Source organism: Cetorhinus maximus, chromosome 9 (genome assembly GCF_964194155.1).
Source record: "Cetorhinus maximus chromosome 9, sCetMax3.hap1.1, whole genome shotgun sequence".
Classification (NCBI taxonomy): domain Eukaryota; kingdom Metazoa; phylum Chordata; class Chondrichthyes; order Lamniformes; family Cetorhinidae; genus Cetorhinus; species Cetorhinus maximus.
This window is the reverse complement of record NC_135887.1, coordinates 4055165-4070031: the sequence shown is the minus strand read 5'-3', so window position 1 is coordinate 4070031 and position 14867 is coordinate 4055165. Positions and strand designations below refer to the sequence as shown.

The 14867-nt window shown below is 39.9% G+C and overlaps 1 protein-coding gene across 1 annotated transcript in view; it reads right to left on the bottom strand.

Annotated features, from left to right (window-relative positions):
* supt6h (SPT6 homolog, histone chaperone and transcription elongation factor) overlaps window positions 1-14867 on the bottom strand; it is a 75368-nt gene that overhangs the window by 45545 nt on the left and 14956 nt on the right. The window contains exons 4-9 of the mRNA XM_078547954.1: window positions 14404-14474; window positions 8024-8216; window positions 6187-6271; window positions 5422-5698; window positions 3180-3281; window positions 1163-1279 (exon numbers count right to left, since the gene is read on the bottom strand). Coding sequence (XP_078404080.1) covers window positions 1163-1279; window positions 3180-3281; window positions 5422-5698; window positions 6187-6271; window positions 8024-8216; window positions 14404-14474 — 845 coding nt within the window. The remainder of the gene's footprint in view (window positions 1-1162; window positions 1280-3179; window positions 3282-5421; window positions 5699-6186; window positions 6272-8023; window positions 8217-14403; window positions 14475-14867) is intronic.

The window sequence follows — 14867 nt, the reverse complement described above, 5'->3', positions numbered from 1 at the left end:
ACTGATTTCTTCTCCGCCGATGCTGCCAGACCTGCTGAGTTTTTCCAGGTAATTCTGTTTTTGTTTTGGATTTCCAGCATCCGCAGTAGCTTTTTGTTTTTATCTTATGGTAGCAGCAAGTGAGTTTCAAGAGCAAGAAGAACTTGGAGAGAGCATGAGGGGAGATAGGAGAAATTAATCTAAAGAAAGATGCAAGATAAGGGTGGGCAACCTTCGAAGTTTGGTCTGGTGGACCAGGGGAAGGGAACTGACAAAGACAGCTGAACAGGTGGTCTCAATCTTGCTGTTAAAATCCATGAGCTCCTTACATTTGTTATCATACATGAGGATGAAGAGGGTAAGGGAAGGTGGTTTCAGAAGACAATTTGTAGTTGAGGAGAGAAGCTGGAAGTTAATCTTTGCATTCCAAGATGAGCAGTTTTGACAAAGCAAAGCAGGAATTGATAATGCTACGTGGCCATCACCAGATCCAGTGTTGAATGGTTAAAGCAAATGTTCATGTCTGCGTCTAAGGGAGTGGAGATGAGGGCGACACCAGGGAAAGCGTCCAGGGTGAGCAAGGGAATAATGGTTTTAATGGGAACAAGGGCATCAAGATGGAAGAGAGAGTGTGACTGAATAGATCAGTAGCTGTAGAAATGTTATGATGAATAAGGGCCAAAGTCTAGACAGATGACCATGTGAAAATGGAGCTCCCAGGTCGATATCAAAGCACAGATGTCCATTGCTCTGTAACTCTTCTATAGCGACATTAGCTCAATGTTCACATGATGTCAAAGGTTCCTGTTACTGTAACAGCAGTATGACTAGGCTAGAAGACATGAAGTTGGTCACCGTAGGTATAGTTTTGAAAATCTGTATTCTCAAAGTGGGATTTTGCTCACTTGAAATTCACACTAAGTGTGGAAGTTAGAAGTTCCCACTCCCTGATTCAGAGGGGCCTATGGTACTATGCCCAAGCTCCTGATGTGTTCTCCAAAGGGGTAAACTGTTGTTTAGGAGCTCAAATTTGCAAACTTTGCTTCTATGCTCCCAATACATTCTTGACACTTAGCAATTTTATTGTTTTGTAGTTCATTTTGTGTTTGTAAAATGTAGCTATGAAACACTTAATGTATTTAACTTAAACAATGCCATTACAAACAGCAGCAAATAGAAGTACCTCAAAGTGCTGGTTCCTCATAAAATTGAGTGCTTCTTTTATCTTCTGGATAGTAGCGGGGCCTTTTCGGCTAAAGTTGCTGACACCTTGACCACGTTCCAGGTACTCTGAGCTCTCCTGTGATAGTAAACAGATGTTTTGGCAACAAGATCTCCCAAAAACAAATGATGTTCATTTGACAAACCTTTCAGCAAAGTGAAATGAATTGAGTATTGTTGCAAAATCAATGTTTTCTAGAATTTGTTTAAAAAATTGATCCTAGAAACATGTAAACTACAATACAGATTCATTCTTCTTTAACTATTATGTCAACGAATCACTTCTGAATCATATTTATCAAAACAGTTAACTCCATGGCAATGAGTGGCTGAATTATACAGGACAGCAAATTGATCTGATTGTGTTGCTCTAGCTCTGTTGGGAGGGTGTTTGTGAGGTGTGGTGGTAGTGAAGAGATACCAAAAAGCATTTAGAACCCACAAGACTTACCCTCAGCAAGATCAGCAAATCATTGTGCTTGTGGTGGCTCTTTGAAAGAGCTATTCAATAATCTCACTCCACTGTTCTGACCCAAACAGCCATGTACATTTCTCCTTCTAAAGCGTTCATCCATTTCCCTTTTGAAAGTTATTAATCTGCTGCCACTATCATTCTTTCAGGCACTGCATTCCAACTCACGGTGTAAAGAAAATTCTCATCTCTCCTGTTTTTTTTGTGCCAAATTTCATAAATCGAAATCCTCTAGTTATTGACTGATCTACCAGTGAAAACAGCTTCTCTAGTCTCGTCCTCCCTCATTACTGGTACCATTCTAATAAATCCCCTCTGCATTCTCTTCAAGGCCCTAACATCTTTCATAAAAGTGTGGTACGCAGAATTGAACACACACTCCAGCCGAGACCTAAACAAAGAATTATAAATATTTTGCCTATTTTCCTTGCTTTTGTACTCTTATGCCTCTATTTATAAAGCCAAGGATCCATATGTTTCTTCAGACATATCAATGTGCCCTGCTGCCTTCAAAGATTTGTGTATTGATGCCTTCTGGACTGCGGTTTGGGAGGTAGATAGGTTGGGGATGGCAGGCAGAGAAAATGGGGGTAGGGGAATGAATTATACATCTCCAGCCTGATTTACCGTCTGGGGGATGTTGAATATTAAGAACGTGAACATTTTTATGCTTCATTTTTCTCTTCTGTCACCTGCCAGGTACTAGACTGGCATGGCACTTTGAAAGTACATTGCTCGCGCCCGAGTAGGAAGCTGCCCAAATTTTCGACATGATCCAGGTGACCACTGGTACAAGTTCTCCCATGGCGACACTCTGTCCGCAGGTGGGCTTTACCTTGGGGTGGGGTTGTGGGTGGGGGTAAGGGTTGGAAACAAGCATAAATACAGGTTGCTGGCATTGTGGCCTTCAAACTACTATTGAATCATAGCAACCAAAAAGGCCACAATACCCAAAGATTGTGGTGGAAGCAGAAGTATCCTAAATGTTGGTTGCCTTCAAGCATCCTTGAAGAACTTCTGGAACTTTACAGAAGCCCTGATCTATAGAAGATTTTGATGCAAGTGCCATAGTCCATTCATTGGGACATCATTTCATTTAGGCACACTGAAGGCTGACTTATGGAAGTGAAGCATAAGTACTCTATTGCAGACCCAGGGTGAGTCCTTCCTATTTTGGAATTCCTCTGGGTATTGTGGCGTTATACGGACAGAGATCTAAAGAAAAGGATCTCTACTGCCATTTCCTCCTTACTGCTCCTTTAGTTTGTTCCACTGAAATGTTAGTATTAGACATGTATTTAACGTCATTGTATTCTGAGCTGAGGAAGACAGTCATACAATCAGCCAAAGCCTATGTGATCCAAGCAAAACTCTCAGCAATGACATAAATACCTAATAGTCATAAATTCTCACACTGCATATTAACTACCACTTGTTAATCATACCATTACATTATATTTTTAAAAAAGTACAAGGAAATATCTTTAAAAGGGACGTGAACTCTAACCTGTAAAGAAATAGTAGGCGTTGAGAAACCATTTCTGTAAATCCACTCAGCCTCTTCCTCTAGCTCATCATCTTCAGCAGGTTTGACTGGAATGCCACGAAGCTATTGAAAGAATTTAATCAAGCTGATTTGACCATTACTGTACTTGACTGCATTAACACATTACAGACATTCCATTAAATATTAGGATCAAATGCATCAAAATTACCATGAAATGAACCTCAGGGACTTAAATTTGTTCTCAAGCGTGGGAGATTCTGGAAAGGCTACAATTATTACCCATCCCTAGTTGCCTACAAGGTGGTAATGAGGCTTATCTTAGGGCCATTGCACTCCTTGTGGCGATGATGCTAGGCAGGGAACAGAAACAATGAAGGAAGGGTACTAAGTCAGAATGACATGACCTGGAGGAAAACCTGGAAGTCTCCCATTGCTGCTCTAGTTCTTCATGGTGGTACAGGTTGATGGGTAGGTGGGAATAGCTGTTGAAATAACTTTGAAGAGTTAAGCTGCTAGATCAGTCCTTATTTTGTCCCATTTAACAGTGGTGCTACTATACTACACGATGGCAGATCATGTATTGGTAGAAGTGACTCCCTGTCTTCACAAGAACTGAGCAATCACTTCTGCCAATGATAACATGGACATTTGTGCCTGCAACAGGCAGGTTGATGAGAACAAGATTAGGCAGATTACTTCCTTGTGTTGTCTTTCACTTCACTGGTGCAAGCCCAATTTGACAGACACAACCTTCTGGATTCAGCCAGTTGAGCCACTACTGAGCCACTCTTGGCGGTAGGCACAGAAGATCCCATCTCATTACTTTCTGTGCCCTTGCTTCCTCCAGAGCAGTCTATTATATTATGTTCAACATGGGGGAAACTCTGATTAATCAGTTGAGCGGGGCCTTAAACAGTGATCCTTGACCTTGCTTGGTGTAAGGAGTGAATGCTGATGGTGGTGGATGGGAAGCCAGTCAAGTGGGCTGCTTTGTCCTGGAGAGTGTCAAGCTTCTTGAGTGTTGTTGGAGCTACACTCATTCAGGCAAACGGACAGTATTCCATCACACTCCTGAATTGTACTTTAGAGGTAGTGGACAAGCTTTGGGGAGTCAGGAGGTGAGTTACTCGCCACAGAATTCCCAGCCTCTGACCTGCTTTCGTAGCCACAGTATTTATATGGCCGGTCCAGTTTAGTTTCTGGTCAATGGTAGCCCCCAGGATGTTAATAGTGGGGCATTCAGCGATGGTAATGCCATTGCATGTCAAGGGAAGATGGTTGGATTCTGTCTTGTTGGAGATGATCATTGACTGGCACTTGTGTGGGGCGAATGTAACTTGTCACTTATCAGCTCAAGCCTGAATGTTATCTAGGTCTTACTGCATATGGACACAGGTTGCTTCAGTATCCAAAGAGTCACGAATGGTGCTGCACATTGAACAATTATCAGCGAACAATAACGTTATTGTATGGAAACACAGATAGAAAGAAAAGCTGCCTGAAATGTAGCCTGAAAGGTTAATTTTAATTACTACCCATAGAATGGAAAATCAAGAATCACAATTGATAAATCCACAAACTACTGAGTACTATTTATGAATTTTTAAGAATATTGAATTAGAAAAATAGATATTTAATTCGAGTAAACACAAAGCAAGAATACATAATCCAATGGATGGTCAATAACTTCGAAAGATTAAAATTTTGTGTCGCATGTGGTTTAGCCTTAGCACAAAGCAGAGTTTCAGCATTCAACTCTGTTGCAATGTTGGCAAGTCAAGTAAATGTATTCAATGCTTAAACTGCATACTACACATGTATACTGGATTAGTGTGATTTAAAATGCTATTTTGTAAAAATCTAAAGTTTAAAAAACTCAGTTTTAAATGCTTGAATCCTGTTACTTTTTGTTTATCAGAGCAGTGCATTTGTAACTCACTTTCCTCCTCCCCAGTCAAATTGAATGAACCTGAACTGAAATTCATCCAAGGTACGATCCAAACTGGACAGGTTATAAAATTCAATTGACAGATGCAGTGTCAGCCCATGTGCTCACAATATTATTGATGATGAGGAGCACAGACTCATCATACTGTACGGTTCATCAGTTTCAGAAGGAATCGACCAAAATAACCGATTTTTGAAGCCTGAAATGTTTTCCTTTTCCTGGATCTCTTACAAAAGCCCTAAACAAAGTAAAGTTAAAGCACATGGTCTCTTTCCTTCAAAATGCTGTACTAACCTGGAATCTTTCCGGCATATCTGTAATTCTAATCTCATTGTCCTGGTCTGTGAGGTGACTGCTCTCCAGCTCACTGGGCTCATAGATCTCAAAGATACTGCGGCGGCTGACACGCTTTTTGGTGGTTTTCTTTGGGCGAACCCTCGTTTCACCTTCTCCCAATTCTTCATCTTCAAACTCATATTCATCCTCCAGCTCCTCATCGTACTCATTGTATTTTTCAAACTCATCATAATCAAAATCTACTCCGAAGATCTCCTGAGCTTCCTGAAGAGCACTGCAATGAAAATTAAAACACGCTGTGTATAGATAGAATTCCACTGGGTAAAACAATACCATCACACTCAGTCAGGAACATGAGACCAAAACTGCGCAAAACGCCATGCAACAAGGCTTAAAAATGACTCGTAGAGAGATTACATGCCAACAGCAGCTAATGTTCTTCTGTATACTAATTATGAACAGATTATGTGGGATTTAATTTGAAACGGCACCAGGTACAATAAAGCTTTGTGTGGTTTTTGAATAAAAATACACATTTGTTTCCCATGACATTTTTTTTAGAGGCTGTGTGCAGCAGAGCTATAGGAAGGGTTTATATTACAGCAACCACTTTCTTGTAAATGCTGGTGTTTAAATATGCCCATCAAGAGAAAAAAAACTTTTAACAATTTTCCTAGAGTTAGTTATTGGGTGCTGTCTTTAAAATACAATAGTGAATGCCTTGTGGTTTGTAGCTCATTATCTGTACAGGACATTACTTACGCATCTGTGTACCCTGGGAACTTTCTCTTCCATTTTGGTTTTTTGATTGGCTGTCCATCATCATCAACAATGAAGTCATCAATATCTGTATTAAATGCAAAATCAGTTTAAAAGTATCAAAATTTCTATTCCTCATTTGTTGTATCACAGGTTTTGTTAATCAGGATAACCAGTCTTGGTATACTTCAGGGTGTGGATCCAGCTTTATGCTAGTGGCAACACTAAAACTATGTTTCACGTCCGTGTAAAGACCAAAAATGCCATGCAACAGGGCTTAAAGGTGATTCAGACAGATTACATGCCAACAGCATTTAATTAGAAATTAAGAAACAATTATAGTAGCAAATTTTGTTGGCACATACTGAAGTGGTAGGTGGAGGGGTTGCAGTGGGGAAACTGCTACACAGAAAGCTCAGTCATTTTCTTTTCTATTTGTTTTGGGAAACATACCTTCAGTACATGGAAATTACAGCCCAACAAGGCCATTTAACACCAACTGGTCAATGTCAGTCTTTATGCTCCACGAGCTTCCCCCTGCCTTACTTCATTTAACCCTCTCAATATATTGTGTGTGTCTATGCAGCTTACCTTCAAATGCCTCTAATGCTATTCACTTCACCCACTCTTTGCTAGCAAGTTCCATTTTCTAACCACTCTGAGTCAAGAGGTCTCTCCTAACTTCTTTATTGGATCTATGGGTGACTATTATATATTTATGACCCATTTAAGTGGAAAGATCTCTTCTATCTCTGCCCTAATGAGCCCCTTCATAATTTTAAAGGCCCCGATGAGGTAACCCTCAGCTTGATTTTCTCAAGCGTTCTATTCCCCTTTCCCTCGCGTACTTATCTTGTGGACACATTCACTGTACGCAGCAGTTATTGAGTCCCTTCCGTACCACACACCGAATGCAACTGCATCTCACTTCAGGTGGACTGAGGCTCCAATACGCAAATTACAGCCTCCTGTTTGTGTCTGTCACTTAGCCACAGAAACGACTGCAAAATCCAATGCATGGAAATAAATGAAAAATGCAAAATCTTATCGAGGTCCAGCCAACACCCACTGACAGACTCAGGAAATAATACAACACTCACACAGAGCTGACCCTCAGGAGCTAAGCCAATTGCCGGCAATCAGCACCCCCTCAGTAAGCGGCAAACATTAACGCACTCCCTGGCAGGCATGGCCTCGGATTAATGTCCTATTCTGATACCTCTAACAGCATAGCACTTAGTACTGCACTAGGGATTTCGGCCTAGGTTGCGTGCTCAAGTTTCTGGAATAGGACTTGAACATACAACCATCAGACTCAGAGGTAAAAGAGCTACCAACTGAGTCACAGTTGACACCTTTGCCCCTTTGGAACTAAAGTGTCTCAAATTGAACAAACAAGTTTGTTTTCTGAACCAAATGGAAGATGGATGTTAAATTAATCCAAAACTCCATATGAATTCAATGGCTATTTCTGTAGTATATGAGGTATAGTAAAGTGTAGATGGTAGTAATTTTTGAGTTAGCACAATTTTTGTGCAGCCATCTAGATTTAGGTGACAAATCATGGAAAAATAGGATTAATTTCACAGTATTGATTCACAGCCTTTTATGGGTTTTGTTTAATCCTCATATAGAATAAATCAAAATATGAATTAGCCACTGTATCGAAGTGCAAGCCATTCATGATTTGAGAATGTAAAAAATAAAAATGTAAATTTTACTTGTTGAGAGCTCCACAATTAACACAAGAAATCTGCATCTTCTGTTCATTCCCCAATGCCAACAGGTTTCCATTCTTAATGTCTGTAACTATGTCATAATTGCGGTAGGCCCAACATACCTGACTCCTCCTCTTCCTCCTCCTCCTCCTCTTCAGGAGCTGCCACTGGTGCTTCAACCTGCTCTCCTTCTTCCCCTTCATATTCTGGAAAAAGCTCATCAGCAATAGCCTCTTTTTCATGTCCTTTCTTGGTAGTTTCTTCTTCCTCCTCATCTTCATCATCAGATACTTTTTTCACACGCCGGAATTTTTGCTACGAAAAAGAGTTATTAATTAACTTTTGAAATTGAACAATTACAGGACAATTCAATACTTTTAGGTGGACAGGAGCAGGCTGTAAATAAGCACAGACAGAAGTTGCTTGAATGTATTCTCCACTGTATAGGGTGTTCAGGACTGAAAGGGTTAATGTGAGACTGGGGAAACAGGGCTGCCCACATGATGATGTAAAGGAAGTAACATAACTAGTAGCAGTCTGAATGGAGAAAGCTCATGGCTGGACTGAAGAAGCTTACTATCTTGTATATCTGTACCTAGTTATGTTCTACATTAAGTAGTTACCGTTCAGACTTTATGCCTCTGAAACTCTTCCTTAGACAACCAAAATAACATACAACATTCACTATCCTACTTAAAAAAAACTGCTATAGTAAATTATAAGAAGAAAAGTCTTTTTTTTTGGATTAAATAGCCAACCTGAAGATGCATAACTCTGCTACAATGATTATCTTAGATATGAAGAATATTTTGCCATCAACATTTGTTAAAATAAGTTTCTTTCTTAAATATTGCACTAGATTCAGAATTAGATGCTGTAATGATGTAAAGCTGTTAAATCAGCCATGTGTAGTGGAACAAAATGAAGTCTGCAGGTCAGAGCATTCCATACTACCCGATAATGGTGCCCATTAGCTCCCATTTTAAAATTAAATGGTGAAAACATATCTTAGTTTTGGCATTGGCTCTTCTTCTGCTCTAATTTTTAATTAAAAACATCTTCCTATAATCCTAGCAGAGGGATTGATTTGGTGCAATACCTTTTATTTTGGTTCAACCACATTTCAGGATATTGTTGTCTTTGGTTCATGCATACAGTGTGTGATGTAGAGAGAGGCTATGGAAAAAGTTCAGGAGAGTCAAAAGCATGATCCCCAGATTAAAAACTGTACTCACTCATGCAGGGTTAAAATGTGGGATCCATTCACTTCAAGGTGCTGAGACCTCAGGGAGGTTCAAGACACACAAAAATTGCTATGGGACTAGATTGTTTTCCTATTGATAAATTATTTTGATAAGCTTTGGAAAGACCAGGGATCATTCAGGTACAAGCTACATAAACATAGAAAATAGGAGCAGGAGTAGGCCATTCGGCCCTTCAAACCTGCTCCGCCATTCATTATGATCATGGCTGATCATCCAACTCAATAGCCTGCTCCCGCTTTCTCCCCATATCCTTTGATCCCTTTCGCCCCAAGAGCTATATCTAACTCCTTCTTGAAAACATACAATGTTTTGGCCTCAACTACTTTCTGTGGTAGCGAATTCCACAGGCTCACCACTCTCTGGGTGAAGAAATTTCTCCTAATCTCAGTCCTAAATGGTCTACCCCATATCCTCAGACTGTGACCCCTGGTTCTGGACTCCCCCACCATCGGGAACATCCTTCCTGCATCTACCCTGTCTAGTCCTGTTAGAATTTTATAGGTTTCTATGAAATCCCCCCTCATTTTTTTGAACTCCAGCGAATATAATCCTAACTGACTCAATCTCAATAAAGGGTACAGCTCAGCTCTTAGGTGGTTCTCTTTTTCCTATCAGAGGGTAAACCTTTGAAGCAAGTTGCCACTGTCACCCGAGTACTAACTCTCGGCAGGCCATCAAAAGAAAGCTGGACTGTCTCCTAGCTGGAGTGGATATTATGTTTTATAAAAAGGTGAAATATGCAGCATAGAAAGCTGCCATCTGGTTCACTCTGCCTCTGCCAGCTCTTTCAAAGAATGATTAATTAGTACCACTCCTGTTCTTTCCCGACAGCGCTGCAAATTTTCCCTTAAGTATTTATCCAATTCCCTTTTGAAAGTTACTATGAAATCTGTTGCCATCACCCTTTCAGGCAGTGCACATCAGAACACAGCAAAGGACTGGGTAAAAAAAGATTCCTCACGTCACTTCTGATGCTTTTGCCAATCACCTTAAATTTGTGTTGTCCAGTTACCAACCCTTCCGCAACTGGAAATTTTCTCATTTACTCTATTAAAACAGTCCATTTAGATTTATCAAATCTCCCCTCAGCCTTCTCTGCACGAAGGTAAGCAACACCAGTTTCTGCACATAAATGATGTCCCTCCAGTATTCCCTCCCTGAAGTGCCATTCTCTTCTGCACACTAAGGCCTTGACATCCTTCCTAAACTCGGGTGCCCAGGATTGAACACAATACTCCAGCTGAGGTCTAATCACTGTTTCATAAAGGTTTAGCAGAACTTTCTTGCTTTTGTACTCTATTCTTCTATTAATAAAGTTCAGGGATCCCATATGCATTTTTAAACATTCTTCTCACATTGTCCTGTCATCTACAAAGATTTGTGTACATACACCTCTAAGTGCCTCTGTTCCTTCACCCCCTTTAAAATGTCCTTTAGTCTATATTGCCTCTCCTTACTCTTTCACTAGTTTTTCTTGAACTGCATTATGGTGAAAGTACTGTTCGGTAGGTAGTTCCAGGATTTTGACCCATAGATTAAGGAACTTCAATATATTTCCACGTCAGGATGGTTTGTGACTTGGAAGAGAACTTGCCGGTAGTGCTGTTTCAATGCAACTGCTGCCCTGGCCCTTCCAGGTGACAGAAGTTGAAGGTTTTGGAGGAACCTTTGGAGAGTTGCTGTGCAGTGCATCTTGTAAATGATGTATACTGTACACACAGTGCACAAGTGGTGGAGGGAGTGAATGATTAAGGAGGTCGATAGGGTGCCAATCAAGCAGGCTGCTTCGGTGCTGAGCATGTGTGCTGCTGGAGTTGCACTCATCCACAAAATAGAGAGCATTACATTTTACTTCCGACTTTGTCCTTGTAGATGCTGGAAAGGCTTTGTAGAATCAGGTGAGTCACTTGCCACAGAATGCCCAACCTCCGAACTTCACTTAAGCCTGTGTTTATATGGCTGGTCCAGTTAACGTTCTGGTCAATGGTGACTCCCCACAGGATAGTGATGGTGGGGGATTCAGTGATGGCAATGCTGTTGAATGTCAATGGGAGATGTTTCAATTTTGTCTTTTTGAGGTGGTCATTTCCTGGCACTTGTATGGAGTAAATGCCACTTAACAGCCCAAGCCCGTATGTTGTTCAGGTGTTTCCGTAGCGTGGCACAGACTGATTCTTTTTTTGAGGAGTTGTGATCTGAACTGAATACACTGAAATCATCAACACACATCAGATTTTATATTGGAGGGATGGCCAGTTGAAGATGACTGGATGTAGAGCACTGCCCCAAGGACTCCTGCAGTGATGTTCTATAGCCAAGATGATTGGCCTCCAACAACCACAGCCATCTTCATTTGTGCTGGTTACAGCTCCAGCCAGTGAAGAACTTTCCCCTGATTACCACTGACTTCAACTTTACTGGTGCTCCTCGATGCTACACTCAGTCAGTCTGGTGGTTATGTCTTTCCTGACTTGGCCAGCTTGGTCAGTATCAGTGCTATCACCAAGACTGGATTCTGTTCTTATGCTCTCCTCCATGTTTCTTGCAGGTAATTTTCAACATGGAGGAGTGCTGATTCATTAGCTGAGGAAGGGCGGAAGGTTATAAGCAGCAATACGCTTCCTTGGCTGTGTTTGACCTGATGTCATGAGACTTTATGGGGTCAGGATTTAATATCAAGAGATCCCAGGGTTATTCCCCCTTGACTGTATACTATTGTGCCACCACCTCTGGTGGGTCTGACCTGCCAATGGGACAGTAATAGTGGGATAGTAATGGTGACGCCTGGGACATTGATTTTGTCAGACTGTTTCTTGACTAGTCTATGGGGCAGCTCTTTCAGTTTTGGGACAAGTCTCAAGATGTTAATAAGGAGGATAAGGAGGGCTTTGCAGGGTTGACTTGGTGTGCATTTTTTGTACCCAAATCTGCTGTCTAGGTTGATGCTGGATGGCCTCTCCAGCTGTATTCTTATTCTGTAGCTTTTCATAGCAGTTTTATACAATTGGATGATTTACTAGGTAATCTCAGACGGAAAATTAAGATTAATCACAATGTTGTGGGTCTGAGTTACAGATAGGTTAGACTGCAGGAACCACAGATTTCTTTCCCTAAAGGAACATTAGTGGATTTTACGATAACCTGGTAGTTTTACATTCACCATTACTGATATTAGCTTTTTATTCCAGATTTTTGTTTAAAGAACTGAATTTAAATTGCCCAGATGTCATGGTAGGATTTGAATTTGTGTCATCAGGTTGTTAGTCCAGGTCTCTAGATTGCTAGTTGAGTAACATAACTATTATTTTACATAATGTAATTGCTAGCAAAGTTAAAATCCATGAGAAATGCACAATTTCTTTGCATTGAGTTTATCTGCCATGCGCCCTGCGCATTTCACCAGTCTGCATCCTCCTGATGTTTGCAGACATTAACATCCTTGTTGTTAACTATATTTCCGAGTTTCACGTCATCTGCAAACTTTGAAATGATGCCCTGTTTACCTAAGGTCAGGTCAGTCATGCATATCAAAAAGGGCTGTGGTTTTCATATCAACTTCTGGGGAACATCACTCTATACCTCTTTCCATTCCCGATAAACAACAAACCATTCACCACTACTGTCTGTCACTATCCTGTCGTAAATTTTGTACCTATGTTGCCCCTTTAATCCCATGGACTTTAATTTTGCTAACAAGTCTATCATATGATGTTTTGTCAAACACCTTTTGAAAGTCCACATACACATCAACTGCACTATCCTCTCCATTCCTTCATCTAATATCATGATAATACAAGTGTAGTCAATGCAATATCCTAGGCTAGCTTTCAAGCACTTTAGCCATAAGGGGACTGATATGGTATTTTCCAGAATTAACCTCAACCCCTCCCCGTTAATTTTTAATCTTGTTTTTTGTCTCTCTCAGGAGATTACATGCCTACTGGTGGTTAGGGAGTGTATAATCATGAAGCTTTAGACATCACAATTGTGTGGGGCAAGCATGATGTTGCCATATGCCTTTTCCTGTCCATCATTTCCATACATTATCATCCTATACACACACACAATGTAAATTTACAATTTGTCTTCTGAAGCAATTCGATTTACTTCAATTATTTTTGCTATTGTAACATTCCAAAGTACAGATTAAATTGCCAGAGGAAAGCAGCTGCATACAACTTGGTCATTCAGCTTGAGGTCCAAATATCTAAGCGTAGTGACCATTTTTCTCCTGCAAATGTATTTTAGCATGAGTAATGTGGTGGGCAGGGTAAGTATGACTATTTGACTAAATGGTGCTCAAAAACTGACAAGAGTATTTCCAAATGAGAGAAGTCTGCATGGAAAGCCCAAAACTGAGTCAGCTGGGACTGAACAAGGGAACAGCTGAATGAAAAAGACTGACAGCAGACAGACAGTTGGAGGAGAGAGTAATAACAGTGAGGCCAGGTGAGTTGATGGTCAAATTAGCTACAATTGATTGAACTAAATTTCTACTGAATTCATGTTAAAGCTTTACTGAAATCTCCTGGTTATTTTGGGTTCATCAGGCTACAGCGAAAATGTCACAGTGTAATTAGAGAATTTAGGTACAGTTCTCCTCTCAAGATTTCATTTCATTTATTTAAAGTTGATTGGTTGTTTTAACAGTATTTAACAAATCAAAACCCTGACATTTACTCTACACAAGCTTGCAGTAAAGACACTATCAAACATTCACAATTTTTTGCTGAGTTGCTTTCTCAAGGCCCCAAGTGAGATTTCCTCACTTCAACTGCACTGAAAAATTGTTTCACTTTAACACCATGGTTACCAATATAGGAAAGCTTTTAGCTAAGATAATGGTTTAACTTTTGCTTGAAACTCTTAATTCATCATCTCAAGTTGTTAGCACGACTAATAGTGACAGACCAGTAACTACCAACAGCTCACCAACATTGGTGCTGCATAGTTCGAAATGCTCTTTTCTAACTGAAACCCAAGTTAAGGACAAAATTTGAATCAATATCAATTTCAAGTAAACATGATACAAAAGAAATTCAAAAATGGATCATAATGCTTTGTCGAAAACCTGAGACTATGCTGGCTTAATATTCATTTCTTTTGAGCATTTGCACTTCAACATATTATCATTGGAACTAATTAACAGCAGTTTTGTTACTTTAGATAAACATAAGAATTTTACTAATTTTGAATTACTAAATAGTTTTCTGTTAAACCAAAAGAATTAGCTTTACCCTTTTAACTTTGACACCCAAGTTTTCCTCGATTAGGTCAAAATCATCATCTTCCAGCCTGTCGTCATAAGCTGCACATAATAAGAAAACAATTATTTACATCGTATCATGGACATAATCTCTAAAATATAATGTTTCTATGATTCATTAAGATTTTATTATAAAATGTTTCAGCAGAATATTCACAAATATTTACTTAAATAGTTTGACATCATCACAGACTTCTCCCACACAATAGTATATTACACCCTTCAAAATCCCGAGAACGTTGGTTGTCTCCTTCTCTCATCAAAATAGTCACATAATCATCACAATCAAGAATTTCTAGATGACAATATTTGCAGATATGTTGCAAAGGGCTTCCTGTTTTTAAAAAAAACTTCTCCACTTAAAATATTCCAAAGTATAGCGTAAATTCTGAATCAAGCAATTAAGTTACACATATTAGCAAGAAAGAAAACTAT